Here is a 14,902-nt window from a genome sequence, read left to right as displayed (position 1 = left end):
AGCGTCCAGCCTAACACTTTATCTTGTTCCTGTACAGATCTTGGTGGCGTTGATCCAGATTTCTGCATTTATCAGACACTTCAATCTCTAACAGACCTGTCTGGACAATCATTACTGCGATGAGTTCTGTGACGTCACTGGAAAAGGTCTGTAGCACGATATGTACAGTAGACGAAGATCGTCGTCTATAGAGCTCAGTGGTGCTGCAGCCAGATAACTCTGAAAGTTTTGGGTTGATCGCCAACTTTGATGGCTGACTGATTAACAGTTTTACTCTTTTAATAATATACAAAGTAGATAGACAGCAATTTTTTTTTTTTTTTAAATCAGTGAAATACCCATTAGTCCCGGGCAGTTGTTAGTACGACTGAAACAACAGTAGGCTGATGATAGTAGAGTGGCTGTGAACTTGTGAAGGTTTGTGATTACCTTGGTTCCACAGGGAGGACAGCACACCTGTATTAGTGCAGCGCTAGTAGGTCACACTATATAAAAGATTTTAAACTACCATTGATGAGGATAAGAACTCATACAACCAGGATGCACCGAATAGAATGGGAAATGTGAAACGAAGGCTCTTGAAAATAGAGCAACCAAGTGTAGAAGAATTGTGTAAGATAATACCCTTCAGTTCCCCGAAACGAATGCAAGTTGGGATTCAGGTAGGTTACCCAGAGAATCAGGTGAAGTAACTTGATTTGAAAATTTTTGAAAAATTGTCAGCAAGTAATTATTATTACTGGTAATGGTCTTTATGTATCCAGAGAGTCATACAGCAGTAATAGTTTTCATCATTTATGATAAGAGATTATTCACTACAGTAGCAACGTGGTTATGTTTGTAATAATTACCAGCAGGTGTAATTTTAAGGCATAGACTATTGAGTACTGGTAAGAACAGATGAAATCCTTGGAGAGGTCAGTCTCCTGTTACCGTATATATATATATATTTTTTACTGGTATACTTTGTTGAAGGAGATGTGGACCACATTCTAAATAAATAAAGAAAATAATTACCTAGCTTTGAATTGATTCATATACTCTATAGAGGTGTACAGAAGTGTCTTATTGAATTTGAAGAGGATCCATGAGGAAACAAAGCCAGTAGGCCATGATTAGATGAGTGATAGGTATTGGGATAGGGTTGGTTAGGTTAGCATAAAACAGATTGTTAGGATAAATTTGGTTAGAGAAGGTTAGGTGGAAGCATGCATGGAAAATTTTGAGAGGAATGAGAGAGTGTTTTTGACTGAAGGGTAAACATATGCTTTATTTGAGGTAGTAAAAGTACCTTACCAAATCAGTTCTTCTACTTCCTGATAGTTTGTTATATTATTCTGATAATTTCTGGGAGGTAAATAAATGTTTCATGCAAGATTTCTTTCAATCTATCTATCTGTCTATTGCCAGACCCCTTAATCCCATACAGGGCGGCCACGAACAAATTGCCTCCATGTTGCCCTGTCCCCCGCCATTTCACTGCCCTGCTCCCAGTTCACACCCCCTCTCTCATATACCTCTCTACTCCATCACTCCATCTCATCCTTGGCCTCCCCCTCCATCTTTCCCCCTCCACCTCACTCACATACACTCTCCACATCAGTCTCTCACTCTCCATCCTCTCCACATGGCCAAACCACCTCAGTGTGTTTCTCCTAACGCTTCCTATCACATCCACATCCACACCACAACTCTCCTTCACATCCTCATTTGTCAGTCTGTCTCTCCATGTGACTCCACATGCTCCTCTCAGATAACTCATTTCCACTGCTCTCACTCTTGATTTGTGTCCCTCCAACAATGTCCAAGCTTCACTTCCATACTTTAGAGTTGGTATCACAATACTGTCATGCAGTAACTTTTTCAATTCCATGCTCACTTCCATGTTTCTTATCACTGCTTTCAAGGAACCAGCACATCTGATTAAACTTGTCACCACATGGGCACTAGTACTGATAGAGCACTGTTTATACTTAGCCTAGACACGATGAGGTGCCATTCGGACTGATGTGATGGTATAGTGTAAATGGTGTTGTGAGAGTTTTTATGATGCTATTGAGTTGTCAGTTTAATAAATCACAAGTTTCACATGCCGGTATTACTCTCTGTTGCAGTTTAGATCATCCTTCAGTTTTGTGACCACCATCTACCTAGTATGAGGCCTTTAATAAAATACCGGTATACAGTAGACCCTCACCAAGACAGACTAACTGAGGTGAAGCCAGGTCTGGTACGGTAAAGGCTAAAGTTTGTTAAATTCAGGTGTCCCCCCACCCCTCAAGTGGGAATTCAAGCACATGTTTGAAACTAATGAGTACAATATCATATTCTTGTATTAAAAATTAAAGCCATATATTCTGGGTACCTCTTTTACACTATTTGGCCAAAACTATACCTATTTTACACTACTGTAATTTGGCCCATAATTTTGCCCTTTTTTGCAGCTTCTTTCACATCCTTGTCATGGCATTTCTTCATGACTAGTTCAGTATTGCTGTAATCTGCTATTACTACCTAGTAAATATGATGTTGATAGCCTAATTTCTAGTTCAGAAGGTCTGCATAATGCTCCCCATTTAATGACTATTGTTTGGTATAGCCGAAATACAGTTTTGTGGGCTCAGAGATGTTCAGAAGGGCAGGGTGATGCTCTCCATTTAATGACCATTGTTCAGTATAGCAAATGAAAGTCTGGTTTGCTCTGAGGTGTTCATTAAATCTAAAATCTTTAGTATTGAGGTTCATTGTAGCGAGGTCTACAGTACGGAGGGTAAGTTGTCTAGTTTTAAACTGCCATTTTTTACACTTTTTGGTGTAAGTCCTTAGTAATGAGAAAATTACTGTACCTGTAAAAATTCCATTTATCTATAAAGCTGATTTGCCAGTTTATCCCAATATACCGGTAGCTACAGTACTAGTTAGTGGTAGGTGGTGGTGACCATCATACACTCACTTGATGTAGTGCTGTCTCCACTTCAGGTGGCACTTCACTACATGACAAGCCTAATATTTTCTTGTAGCTAACCCAGGAAACCACGTACATTGCTGGGTAGTACGGTAACCATGTAACTAAATAATGGGGTGATGTGGAGCTCACTATGATGCTCCTTTTAGCTGGGTGAAGAGATGCAAATGTGGCATCCATCCAGGTACCAAACCTCCACACTCTTCCCTATGTCTTGCTGTGGTGAGGTGCTGTCTACTGCAGGGGAGCATCAGCTCTGTGCATAGGACAACCCTGCAGGGACGATTGCTTGCTTGCGGGTGTTGGGTCTGCTCAGCCAGACAGACTAAGGTTACTCAACAACAGCAACAGTACCAGCTGTATGTAAAAGGTTGTGAAACTGTATTTTTTAACAAACACATGTTTGACCTCTAGTGAGGACTGCCTATATCGGTATACAGTAATACAGTATTGAGTATGCTAATTGTATTGGTGTTGATTACCCTGCGTATTATAATGTGTGTTGATATATGCAGGTGTTTGTGTGAAAGAGCATGCCCTCACAAGCCATCAAGCCCGCCTCATTAGGGATGACTGGCATCCGAAACAATGACACCTGGACTGATGGCCTTCCCATCTGCAAGCTGTCAGGTAATGCATCTTGGTACAGCAATGAATATAGTACATACATGATCATCTTACTCACTGTATACTTCTGCCCAGTATGAAGGTAATAATTAAGTATATAGATGAGGACATGATCAGTACTACAATTATCAGTAACTACAACATTTATTAGGCCAACACTTGAATACGCTGTGGATACATGAACTTTATTTTTGACAAATTTCATCATCATTGTCATTATTATCCTGAAACTATTTTCTTACCTAAGAATAGGGTGAGTTAAGATCCAGAAAGTAAGAACTGTCAGCAACGTGCTTTTCTCTGTATCCTCCTGCTTTAAACTGATGTTCAGGCCAAAGATGGCTGTTCCATATACCGGGTATGTACACATGGCCTCATGTGCACATATATTCATGATATTGAATCTTTGAATTCTCTGTGTTCCTAACATTGGCAGTCCTTTCAGTCTCTGCCTAAATATATCTGTTCTGTTTACATCTTCCCTAACTGTACTGACTATTCAAAACATTCTCTCCATTCCTCGTATCTCAGTAATCTCCTCCCGTTGAGATTCAGTGTTCACCATCTTTGACTCCTCTCTCCTTTCACTGAACTGCCAGATGAACAAACCTATGTCTTTTCCCTCCTGAATGACCTAGAGCAGCACATACAGCTTCCTACTCTTTGACTGGCCACCTTAGGGCAAGGACAAACGTACCCGAGCTACCTCTTTCATACAACTAATCATTCTTTATATCCTTTCAGTTTTTTTTTTCTCCTTTAGGCTGCTGTGATCACAATTTTACATCTACAGCCTCTTCTTTTGCTTCTATAAGGCCTGTGAATCCTCCCAAGAAGAAATGTCAGTGGTATTACTTGACCATTCGGTGGAAAGCTCTCAGACAGTACATTTTTTTTTTTTTTTTTTTTTATAACAGAACAGAGGAAGGAAAACAAATGAGTTAAAAAAAATAATCCATACACCAGGTTACTGGTGTCCTCCATTCATAAATTGTCTATAACAGTTGGACTTGAACTGCTGTAGATTGAAGTTTGGAGGGAAACAACTCTGGGGAAGCAAGTTCCAGAGAGATGCAGTTCAGGGAATGAAAGAATTCTGATAGGCAGAAGTTCTGCAATATGGCTGAGTGATGTTCCAGCCATGAGTTCTTCCAGATGCCCTTGTAGCATGAGGGAAGGCATGGAGAGGTGGCATAATGGATGCAACTTCGTCTGAGCATTTGCCATAAAAATACCTGTAAAATAATGCAAGGGAGGCAACATTCCTTCTTACTTGTAGGGGAGGTAGTTTTTTTATGATAGCAGGGTTATTAATAATTCCAGCAGCTTTGTTTTGAATTTTGTCTAGTTGTTTTAATGCAACCTCTCCACATCCACTTCACAAGGGTGAGCAACATTCAGGCTGAGACCGCACATGACTCTTATAAATTATAGCTAACTGCTTGTCAGTGAAGAAGTTATGGACTCTGTACAATAATCCTTCTTTGAAATGGTTATTGCCTCCAAAGCAGAGAGCCATCTGAGTGTCCTATACATATTACTGGTGCCATACTCCCAGGGAAATAAGCAAACATTCCTTATGTGTACCATCAGATTAATACATAATTAACCTTGGTTTAATCATGCATATTCTAACACTGTCCACAAAAGTGAGGTGGCCTTCAAAAGATACCAGCACCAACTGACCCCTGAATAACATGCCCTATCTTTATTTGTCTTGTAGTGAACTCTTTCACTCATGATCCTTTGACTCCTAGAGTCTTTCTGAAAAAAATAAATAAATAAAAATAAAATAAAAAAAAGGATCTCTGCTTAGACCATTGCCCCTTACTCTTCTCTGAATGATGCAGGTACTCTTCCATCATTTTATCATCCCTCTGCCATCCCCATGCTTGAAATTAAACTGTTCTTCTTTAGGTGACTTTTCCGACTTCTCTGGTTTAGTACAGTCTAGTTGCATAGTATGTGCTCTATTGACAGTGCAATACATCTGGATCGCAGCTAATGACTGTGAGAACCTTAGAAAAAAATGAATGCATGAAATCATATGAGAACAAGAAATCAGACAGTAAAACTCAATACTACTCAACTGTCAACCATAGCTAATGATTGAACAGGTGAGAAACTTGTCCCACTGTGACTTTCTGTTTTGAGTGATGCCAGGCGCTGTTGTGCACCTCTTCCTCAGCCCTTCCTTCCTTGCTTCCCTCATATTTTCCTGGTGTTCTTGAGTCATAATCTGATTTAGACACCAAAAATCATTTGTTGCATTTATGCATTGTAAACTAGCCAACAAGCAACTGTATGATACTCTACCTGCCATCAAGCCACTTATCTCTTAAGCCCTGTCCTCACCCTGAAGTCGTGGCCTCAGGTCTATGGCCTCCCACTCTCTGGGTGGTGGGTGAAAGGACAGGACAAGTTGCCTGGCAGTGGTTACAGTGTTGTGATAGGGGGATATTGGTGGCTGTATGAGGCCAGGAGAGAGAAATATGAGGAGGGAACATTTTTACCTTATCTGGCTGTAGGCATAGAATGGGCATTCAGGCATTTAGCAGTGGTGTTTGGTAGCATATTGATAATTGGAGATAGCTATTGTGGGTGATGTAGTGGGTTGAAGGATCAAAGGGGACTTTTAGTTTGAGGGTGGGATGGAAATATTTAATTCCATAAATTTTGAGGTAGGTGGTGGTGACCATCATCCACTCACTTGATGTAGTGCTACCTACTTCTTCCTTAGCCTTTATCATTCTTTTTCTGTGCCTGCCCTCCTCTCTTCCTGTTTCTCCCATCTTTCCTGTCACTTCTTATTGCTTTTTTTTCCTTTACAGGTGGCTTTACATTGAGTGACAAGCCATATGGTTTCATGTAAGCCAAGAAACCATTTACAACGCTGGGTGGTAACCATATAACCAAACCATACGTGCTCCCTACGTGTCAACAAGTGGGTTGGTGGAGGGTTAGTGCCCCTCCCCATAAAACAACTAACTCAAAGTCAAATGGCCACCCCTTACGGGATTATGGCGTCTGGCAATAGATAGATAGAAATTCATTTATTCATCACAGAAAGCTTAGAACACACTTTCTGTGTGACTGGACTGTAGTAACAAGATGTATATATCATCTTGATGGGATCTGTTATGTTGTTCTCTAGAACTGTTCTTTAAGATTGACACCTTTTTGCCCTTGTCTGTCAATTTGCACATTTACTCGTGACTAGAAGGTTACTGTCATTCTGCCTGTCGCAAGAAAAGGTAAATTGTTCCCAGCTCTCTAGCTATTGCCCATTTGCTTTAATCTTTTACATATCCCAAGTATTTGAGCCTCTCCTCAATAGAAAGATTTTGAAGCACCTTTCTTCCTATAACCTTTGTGAACTGCTAGTATGAGTTCTGTATCAGGGATGTGTTGTTGGTGATCTCAGATTCCCTTTAGGTGGTCATCCTCCTTTTGAGACTTCAGTAAAACCTTTGTCATTGCACTTGACAACTCAATTTTTTTTTTTTTTTTTGACTGTGTGACACAAAGCTTTAATTTCTAAGTTGGCCTGAGAAATTTTGCTTTAAGTTTTCTGATTTCTCCCTTTTCTTCTCTCTATTTAATACACTCTTCATGCATTTCTTGTGTTATATGGCCAGATCTTATTTTTCTTTGGTTACTAAGTGCATACAACTCATACCTTCTGTGTATTTCCCCCTTATTTCATTAGAACTTTTGTGCATCCACGTCATATAGTTTTTTTTTCTTTTTTCTCTTAACCTCTACATCCCCCCAAGCTGCCAATCTTTCTCACTAGTTGATACCCTTGCAACACCAGACGCAATTTGACAAGGTTCTTTTATATGTTCCTCACGATTGCCTAATTTGTTTGCTCCCAATTCTCTGACATATGAGCCCTCCACCACCTTATGCTCATTTCATTCAATTCACGGACATATGAGTCCTCTGCTACCTTATGTTCATATTCATCTGCCATTGCTTCATTTGTCACAAAAAGGAAAAAAAGAAGCAAGGGAACTGATCATCACAGTATCAAGTGCAATCTGTCATAGCTCTTTTCACCCATCATGTCAAGTTGAAACAGTAAGGCTTTAATATGTGTAGGGTAGAACCATTCCAACTTTTGACTTTGCTCTGCGTACATATCTTTTTTCATCTAGTATCAGTTCATATGTTTCTTCATTGGCTGTACCTTACTTTCTTACACATTCATTTATCCATAGCCTATAATCTGCTCCCATTTACAAGAATGTGTGATTCTACCATATTGTGCGGATACACCAGGTGTGGGAATGTCAGCCAACCAGATGTATCGTGAAGATGGGACACCCTGCTCAGAGCATGAGTATGAGGACCGTAGTATACACTTCTGTCTTGATCGTGAAAATGGAACCTATCTTTATGGGGTCTTTGATGGTCATGATGGTGCAAAGGCTGCTTATTTTGCTTCTCAGGTTAGTGCTGGAGAAGAATGATTGTGTATGGTGCTGATGTAGATTGTTAATGATATTAAACCTCATACAGTCAAAACAAATATAGTTCGGTACAGAATTTTATTACAGCAGATGTGAGACAGTTTTAGTCACCTTTGAGTGAATTACCGGTATAAAAGACTAGTGTAGTTAAAACTTTCACCAAAAACCCTTTCTTGGTCGGACCATTTGTAGCATTCCATCCTTCTATTGCCAGATTATTATATTCAGCTGAGATTGAGTCATGGAAGCCTGAGAGATAGCAGTTAATCTTAATATTGTATAAGAACTTTTTTTCTTAAGTAAGATATATATATATATATATATATATATATATATATGTATACTGTACACAGCTTATGGGAAGGAGTTGCAGTAGATTTATTATATGCAAGAGTTTTAGCCCTGCAAAATTTTGTTTGTGCCAGTTTGTTTAAGAGCACCCCTTACATGATTAAAGTTTTGGGCTATAGATAAATAGATGAATAGGAAATTTGTTTTAGCACAATTTGTAATTGCTCCCTGTTGGCAACTGAGGGGAAAAGTTTAGTTTAGGATATTTTATCACAATTGGACCTTCACTTACATGAGCTTTAACATGCAAGAATTTGCAGTATAGAATTTACCAATGTGTGCTCCCCTTCCCATTTTTTTCTCCCACACGTTATTATCTTGCACCCCAACATAACCTCCATAGACATAACAGCTTCCTTCCTCAGCCTCACCATATGTATCCTTACACTCAACATTCAAAGAGCCTCACCAGAACTCTCATCCAACCACCTCCATACTTTCACATTACACACAGTCGGAGAAGACCCAATTAGAAATATGAAAATCTTCACTTATACAAGAAGGTAAACTGGGCATAAAATCACACAAAACAAAGAATAAGCAGTAGAAACTTTCAGCCAGAACTGTTTTTCAGCAGTTGACAAAGCAGTAACCACCTAAAAAAAAAGTTAGAACCAGAACAGATCACAAACATCCATTTCAGATACCTTGGCTACATAGTCATAAATACTCCCACTGATATTTTCAGCTTTGCCGTGACTTGCAGCCAAATTCTTGACATTTGGAAGAAAGCTGCAATCACCCCGGTGCTCAAGCTAGGCAAACCATCCAATAGTTCATCATTTAGACCTATATCTCTATGTTGCACATCATTCCAAATCATGGAAACACAAACCCTGAAGATTTTCACCCCCAACATTCCTCAATCTGATTCCCAACATGTATTTCAACCCAAGCACTCAGTCACCACACACTTTCCTAACATAACCCAACTCATCTTATATGGTTTTAGCAAGAGCAGCAGTAGGTATAAACAAAGGTTTCAGTTAAGCACCATATCATATCCAGATAAATTTAGTGTAATCTTATGCACTGACATAGAAGTCAATGGCTGGCCAAATTCCTATAGGTAGGCAACCAAAATCAAAGCCCCAAACTCAGAATACTCTCCAGCAAAATCCCATGAGGTGCAATTCTCTCATCCTCACTTTTCAACCTTTCTTCAGTGACCTACCAAACTCCAGTAACAGTTCTTTCCTATGCTGATGATCTAGCAGTAGCATCACAACTCCTCAAAGCTCAACAAGCAGCAGGCCAGCTCCATCAATACACTTAATTACTAAACACTTAGTTACACACAAAACAGGATGACTGCCTCACCGACTAAATTGGCTCTCACTCTGTTCACTCCAGGCAGATGTAAACCTCAGACACATCCACAAATCTTCCTTTTTCCAATCACTTCCATTGAAGAGACATCTCAAACTTCTTAGATTTATTTTACATACAGTTGTGGCCCTTCTCAGCATACAAACAGTATCAGCTCAAGTTGTATCCTCACTTAAATACTGTAGTCACAAGCATGAAAAAGATTTAAAAAATACAAATCAAAGCTTTAAGAATAACAACAGGAAGTGCTGTACAGTGTCATGAATGTAGACCATTTGTAGTAGGAAACAAAAGTGCATTAAAAATCCTGTAATCCGAATCGTAGGGGACCAAGAGTCTTTCGGACAATTGGGAGGGTCCTTTGATAACATTGGAAATATATACATGATCATTAAATAAACACTTATATGTTTTATTGTTTTACTCACTGGAAATGCATAGAAGTATAGCTGATTAGTTGCTGGCAGGTACATCCAAGTCCAAGGGCAAGTGCAAGCCAGATAAATCCGTAGATAAAGTCAAGAAAATTTTGAAAAAATGCCCAGAAAAATTTGGAAAAAGATCAGAAAAATTTAAAAATTTTCTCCTTGACAAATTCGGAGTATTGGGATTTTTGGATTATTGATGATAGGATTGGAGGATTTTTACTGTACTCCCAATCAAGAACCTTGTGAGGATGAGAGGTACACTACTCATTGCTTCAGCAGAGGGTCTGTTTCACCTGTGTAACATTTTGATGCATTCCCCTCTCCAGCAAAGAAACAAAAAGAATTAATAACTTCCAGAAACTACACAGAATGCCTCATCAGCACTTCACCATCATATACACAAACACATAGCCAGCACAGCCGTCCAAAAACATTTAGCCAAATGGCATCTTTCATGAACCCTCCACCAGACTTTGATTTCACAATTTAGGATTTATATAGCACCAGTATGTCCTTTTGGGGGGGGGGGTCCCAAAATATAGCCCATGTTTTTTTTTTTAATTTGTAAAAACAGTACAATACTGTAATTGCTAATCCCATATTACCTCATATGAGATGAGCTACCATAGTCCAGTACATCTTATGGTGGATGACCATCCTGCTTCCCTTGTCCTGGATCTCCCCATCCACCTCATATGATCATGGAAATTTGATTCACAGATTATTGTTGATGGTGGTTTATATTCATTATTATTATCTTTTATTTTCTCCAGAATTGTTTTAATGCTGGCTGGTTCTGCAATGAACTTTTTCTCTCATTGCAAATATTTTTATTTTTCTTAAGTTGGAGCCTTTATTATTTAACATTTGAGTTTGCCATGTTTTTTGTTTGTACACGTTGCTTATATCTGACACTTGAAAAAAGCTGTCCTTGTGTTGTACTGTGCGCATATAATCATAAATGACATAAATTTCCTTTCCTACAGAGAATGCCAGCTGAATTAAGTTTTGAGCAACTGACTGGTAAAACAACAGTGGAGGAGGTGAAGGAGGTGTTCCGAGATGCCTTCCTTGCAGTTGAGAATGCCTTCCTAGAGTCCATCGACCCTAAAATTGCTGAACGAACTCAGCTTCTTGACAAGATACCTGATGGCATGTCCCAGTTTGAGGCAGCACAGAAGATGCCAGAAACAGTCAACAGATTACAGGTGAGGAGATTATTCTTTTTCATGTTGCAGTGAAGTATGAGTTTTGTTTAATTGATCTCTGTTGCCTGATGTCCAGTGTCAGGTCATCCAGGGTGCCCATGATATCGGTGCATTCAGTTCTTTCATTTACCACTTATCGCTTAATGGTAGGTGGTTGCAACCATCATCCACTTGCAGGATGTGGTGCTGCCTACTTCATCCTTCACCATTATCATATGTCTGCGCTCCTCTCTTTCTTTTCCTTCCTGTCGCTTTTATTACCCTTCTTTCCACTTCAGGTGGCTCTACAGTGAGTGATGCATCTGATGGTTTCCTGTAACCCAGGAAACCATTTACAGTTCAGGGTGGTAGCCATATAACCAGATCAAGGGGTGAAGTGGAACCAGCTGGGTGGAGAGATGCAAAAGTGGCATCCACCCTGTGTCTTGCTATGGGAAAGTGCTTTTAACTAACAGGGAACATCAGTTCACTGCATGGGATGGCCCTGCAGGGATAGTTGCTTGCCTGTGGTTGATGGGTCTGCTCAGCCAGACAGATTGAGGTTGATTCACAACAACAGTCAGTCATTACCTCTCCCTCCTGCCAGTCCAACCCTCCCTCACTTAAGTACTGTGCACTATTGGTCTTCCATCCCTTACTCTCCCTGCAGAATTTTCCTGACACTATTTATCAGTCTTTCAGTTTATGTATTTCATATGAATGTATTTCATTAATTCATTATCTAATCCAGTGTTGCCCCATGAGGAGCGTAGGAGTCTGGGACTAGGCAGGTTGGTCCTGACATTTAAGATGAGAGTGACCAGCCTCACTCATCCCTGAGTGGCATTATGTGAGCAGTAAACCCCAACCACCCCTTGGATATAAACCTTCGCTGGCTCAATCTGATTGGAGCACTGTAGTGACCTGCTAAACCACCAGGCGCCATAATTTGGTTACATGATTACTACCCAGCGTAGTAAATGGTTTCCTGATGCACAAGAAACCATTTGACTTGTCACTCAGTATAGAGTCACCCATAGACAAGGAAGAGGAAAGAAGGAAGGAAAGAAAGATGGAAGAGGAAGGAAGGAAAGAAGGAAGGAAGAGAGGAAAGGGCAGGCACCCAGCAGCACTCTACATCAAGTGAGTGGATGGTGAGTGCCCCCACCTACCATGTGTATTTTGATAATTATGCATGAGTATTTCACTACACCACACAATATTATAACATGAAAAACATACTCCAGTTACTCATTTTGTAATGATAAAAAATCATACATTTATTTTGTTAATGCCCTGTTTCCTCCCAGGAACTCCCTAAAAAGAGATGACCTTATCAAGTCTCCAGGCTGCTCTGCTTACATAACTTTTCTGTTCTCTCCCACTCTTCATTCACTGCTAGCTTTCTCATCGTTTAAATTCTTTTACTCTGTTCATCATAGAGCATCTTCCTTATGCAGCTGCACCAGTTCCAGTACAGACAGACCTCATTTTAAGTCAGGGATGTGTCTGTAATAAAATTGTGGTTGATCCATTTCTTATTTATTCATTCATTCATCGTCTAATCTTGTGTTACCCCATGGGAGCATATGAGCCTGGGGCTAGGCAAGTTGGTCCTGAGATTTAAGATGAGAGTGATCAACCTCACTCATTCTTGAGTGGCATCAAAGTGAGCAATAAACCCCAGCCATCCCAAGGATATAAACCTGCACTGGCTCAATCTGATTGGAACCTCTTAATTACCCACTAAACCACCAGGTTCCATAATTTGGTTATATGGTTACCACCAAGCATATTAAATGATTTCCTGGTGTACAGGAAACCATTTGGCTTGTCACTCAGTGCCGTCACTCGTAGGCAGAAGGACAAGGAAAGAATGAAGAAAAGAAAGACAGAAGTGGGAGAGTAAAGCCACCTGTAGGTAGAAGGAACAGGAAAGAGTGATGAAAATAAATAAATCACTCTCCCTCCCCCCCCCAAAAAAAAAAAAAAAAAATTGACAAAGTGCTCAAAACCTCGTAATAACAACATGACTGTCATTTCATAGCTATTATTGCGTCAGAAGAGTGGCCCTGATTAACCTTATAATTATACATCACAATACCATCATGATCATCAAGATCATAAATTTTTGAGAAATGAAAGGGGTAGGTAGGGGCACTCACCATCCACTCACTCAATGTAGTGCTGCTCTCGGGTGTCTGCCCTGTCCTCTCCTCCGTCCTTCTTTCCTTCCATCTTCCTCTGTCTTTCTTTCCTTCATTCTTTCCTCGTCTTTCTGCCTGCGGGTGACTTTACACTCGCTCTTCTGTCTTTCATTCCTTCATTCTTTCCTCTTCCTTCTGCCCGTGGGTGACTCTACGCTGAGTGACAAGCCAAATGGTTTCCTGTACACCAGGAAACCATTTACTACGCTGGGTGGTAACCATATAACCAAATTTTGGCGCCTGGTGGTTTAGTGGGTAATTATTGTGTTCCAATCGGATTGAGCCGGTGAAGGTTTATATCCAAGGGGTAGTTGGGGTTTATTGCTCACGTAATGCCACTCAGGGATGAGTGAGGCTGGTCATTCTCATCTTAAATGTCGGGACCAACTGCCTAGCCCCGGGCTCCTACGCTCCTCATGGGGCTTTGAGTTGTTTCCAAAATGAATCCAAAATATCTCAGCATTTTCCATAAAACTTGATAAAGGATATTGGAGGAAACAGACAAATCAATTTTATAAGTATTGATGGAATTTTCATTCATTCATTCATTCATCATCTAATTCCTAGTGTACAGGAAACCATTTCACAGACAGTTATTCTCTTATTAAATGTGGATTAGTAGCAAAAAGAACTTCAAAAAAAGTTACTTGGAACAAAGACACACTGTCTTAAACTTTCAAGTACAGTACGCTCGCACAGTACGTGTGATCACGGTACACGAATCACATAGTACACGAGTGACCAAAAATCATAACCATAAAGCTTTGAATGTGCGAGTTTATCCCACAATACCCAAGGCAGAGGCAAGGAGTAGCCCAAAACTGCTATTTTCCCTGACTATGCGATCCCCCCCCTGCACGACGCGCCAATAGTGACTTAGAGACTCTTGGGGAAGGTGCTCAAGAGGAGTCTACAGTAAGATCTCGCCAGTGACAGCTTTGACAATAACGTTTTTGGCATTAACGGTAATTTAGAATATATACCTATCTATCTGTCTATCTATTGCCAGATGCCTTAATTCCGTAAGGGGTGACCACAAACAAATTACCTCCATGTCGCTCTGTCCCCCACCATTTCACTGCCCTGCTCCCAGCTCATACCCCCCTCTCTCATATACTTCTCCACTCCATCCCTCCATCTCATCCATGGCCTCCCCCTCCCTCTCCCTCCCTCCACCTCACTCACATATACCCAGTTTCTATAATAATGTTTGGATTCACTTGAATGACTTATTTCGCAAATGCCATGTTGTCATACTGTCAATATGTCCATAACAAGATGAGGAATGAACGAGACAAACAAGAAGAGATGAAGGAAATTGCCGAAAATGTGA

General features: G+C 40.2%; 1 protein-coding gene across 1 annotated transcript in view; it reads left to right on the top strand.

Annotated features, from left to right (window-relative positions):
• Positions 1 to 482: 482 nt before the first annotated feature.
• Positions 483 to 14,902, top strand: part of LOC145413368 (TGF-beta-activated kinase 1 and MAP3K7-binding protein 1-like) — a 32,189-nt gene continuing 17,769 nt past the window's right edge. Inside the window, exons 1-4 of the mRNA XM_080283047.1 lie at positions 483 to 662; positions 3,481 to 3,595; positions 7,877 to 8,046; positions 11,162 to 11,383. Of these exons, the coding sequence (XP_080139173.1) occupies positions 3,499 to 3,595; positions 7,877 to 8,046; positions 11,162 to 11,383 (489 nt within the window). The 5' untranslated portion in view covers positions 483 to 662; positions 3,481 to 3,498. The remainder of the gene's footprint in view (positions 663 to 3,480; positions 3,596 to 7,876; positions 8,047 to 11,161; positions 11,384 to 14,902) is intronic.

Source organism: Coenobita brevimanus, chromosome 96, assembly GCF_032717465.1.
Source record: "Coenobita brevimanus isolate Jiangsu-jjx chromosome 96, ASM3271746v2, whole genome shotgun sequence".
Classification (NCBI taxonomy): Eukaryota; Metazoa; Arthropoda; class Malacostraca; order Decapoda; family Coenobitidae; genus Coenobita; species Coenobita brevimanus.
The sequence above is the reverse complement of the archived record's forward strand: the minus strand, read 5'-3'. Positions and strand labels throughout refer to the sequence as shown.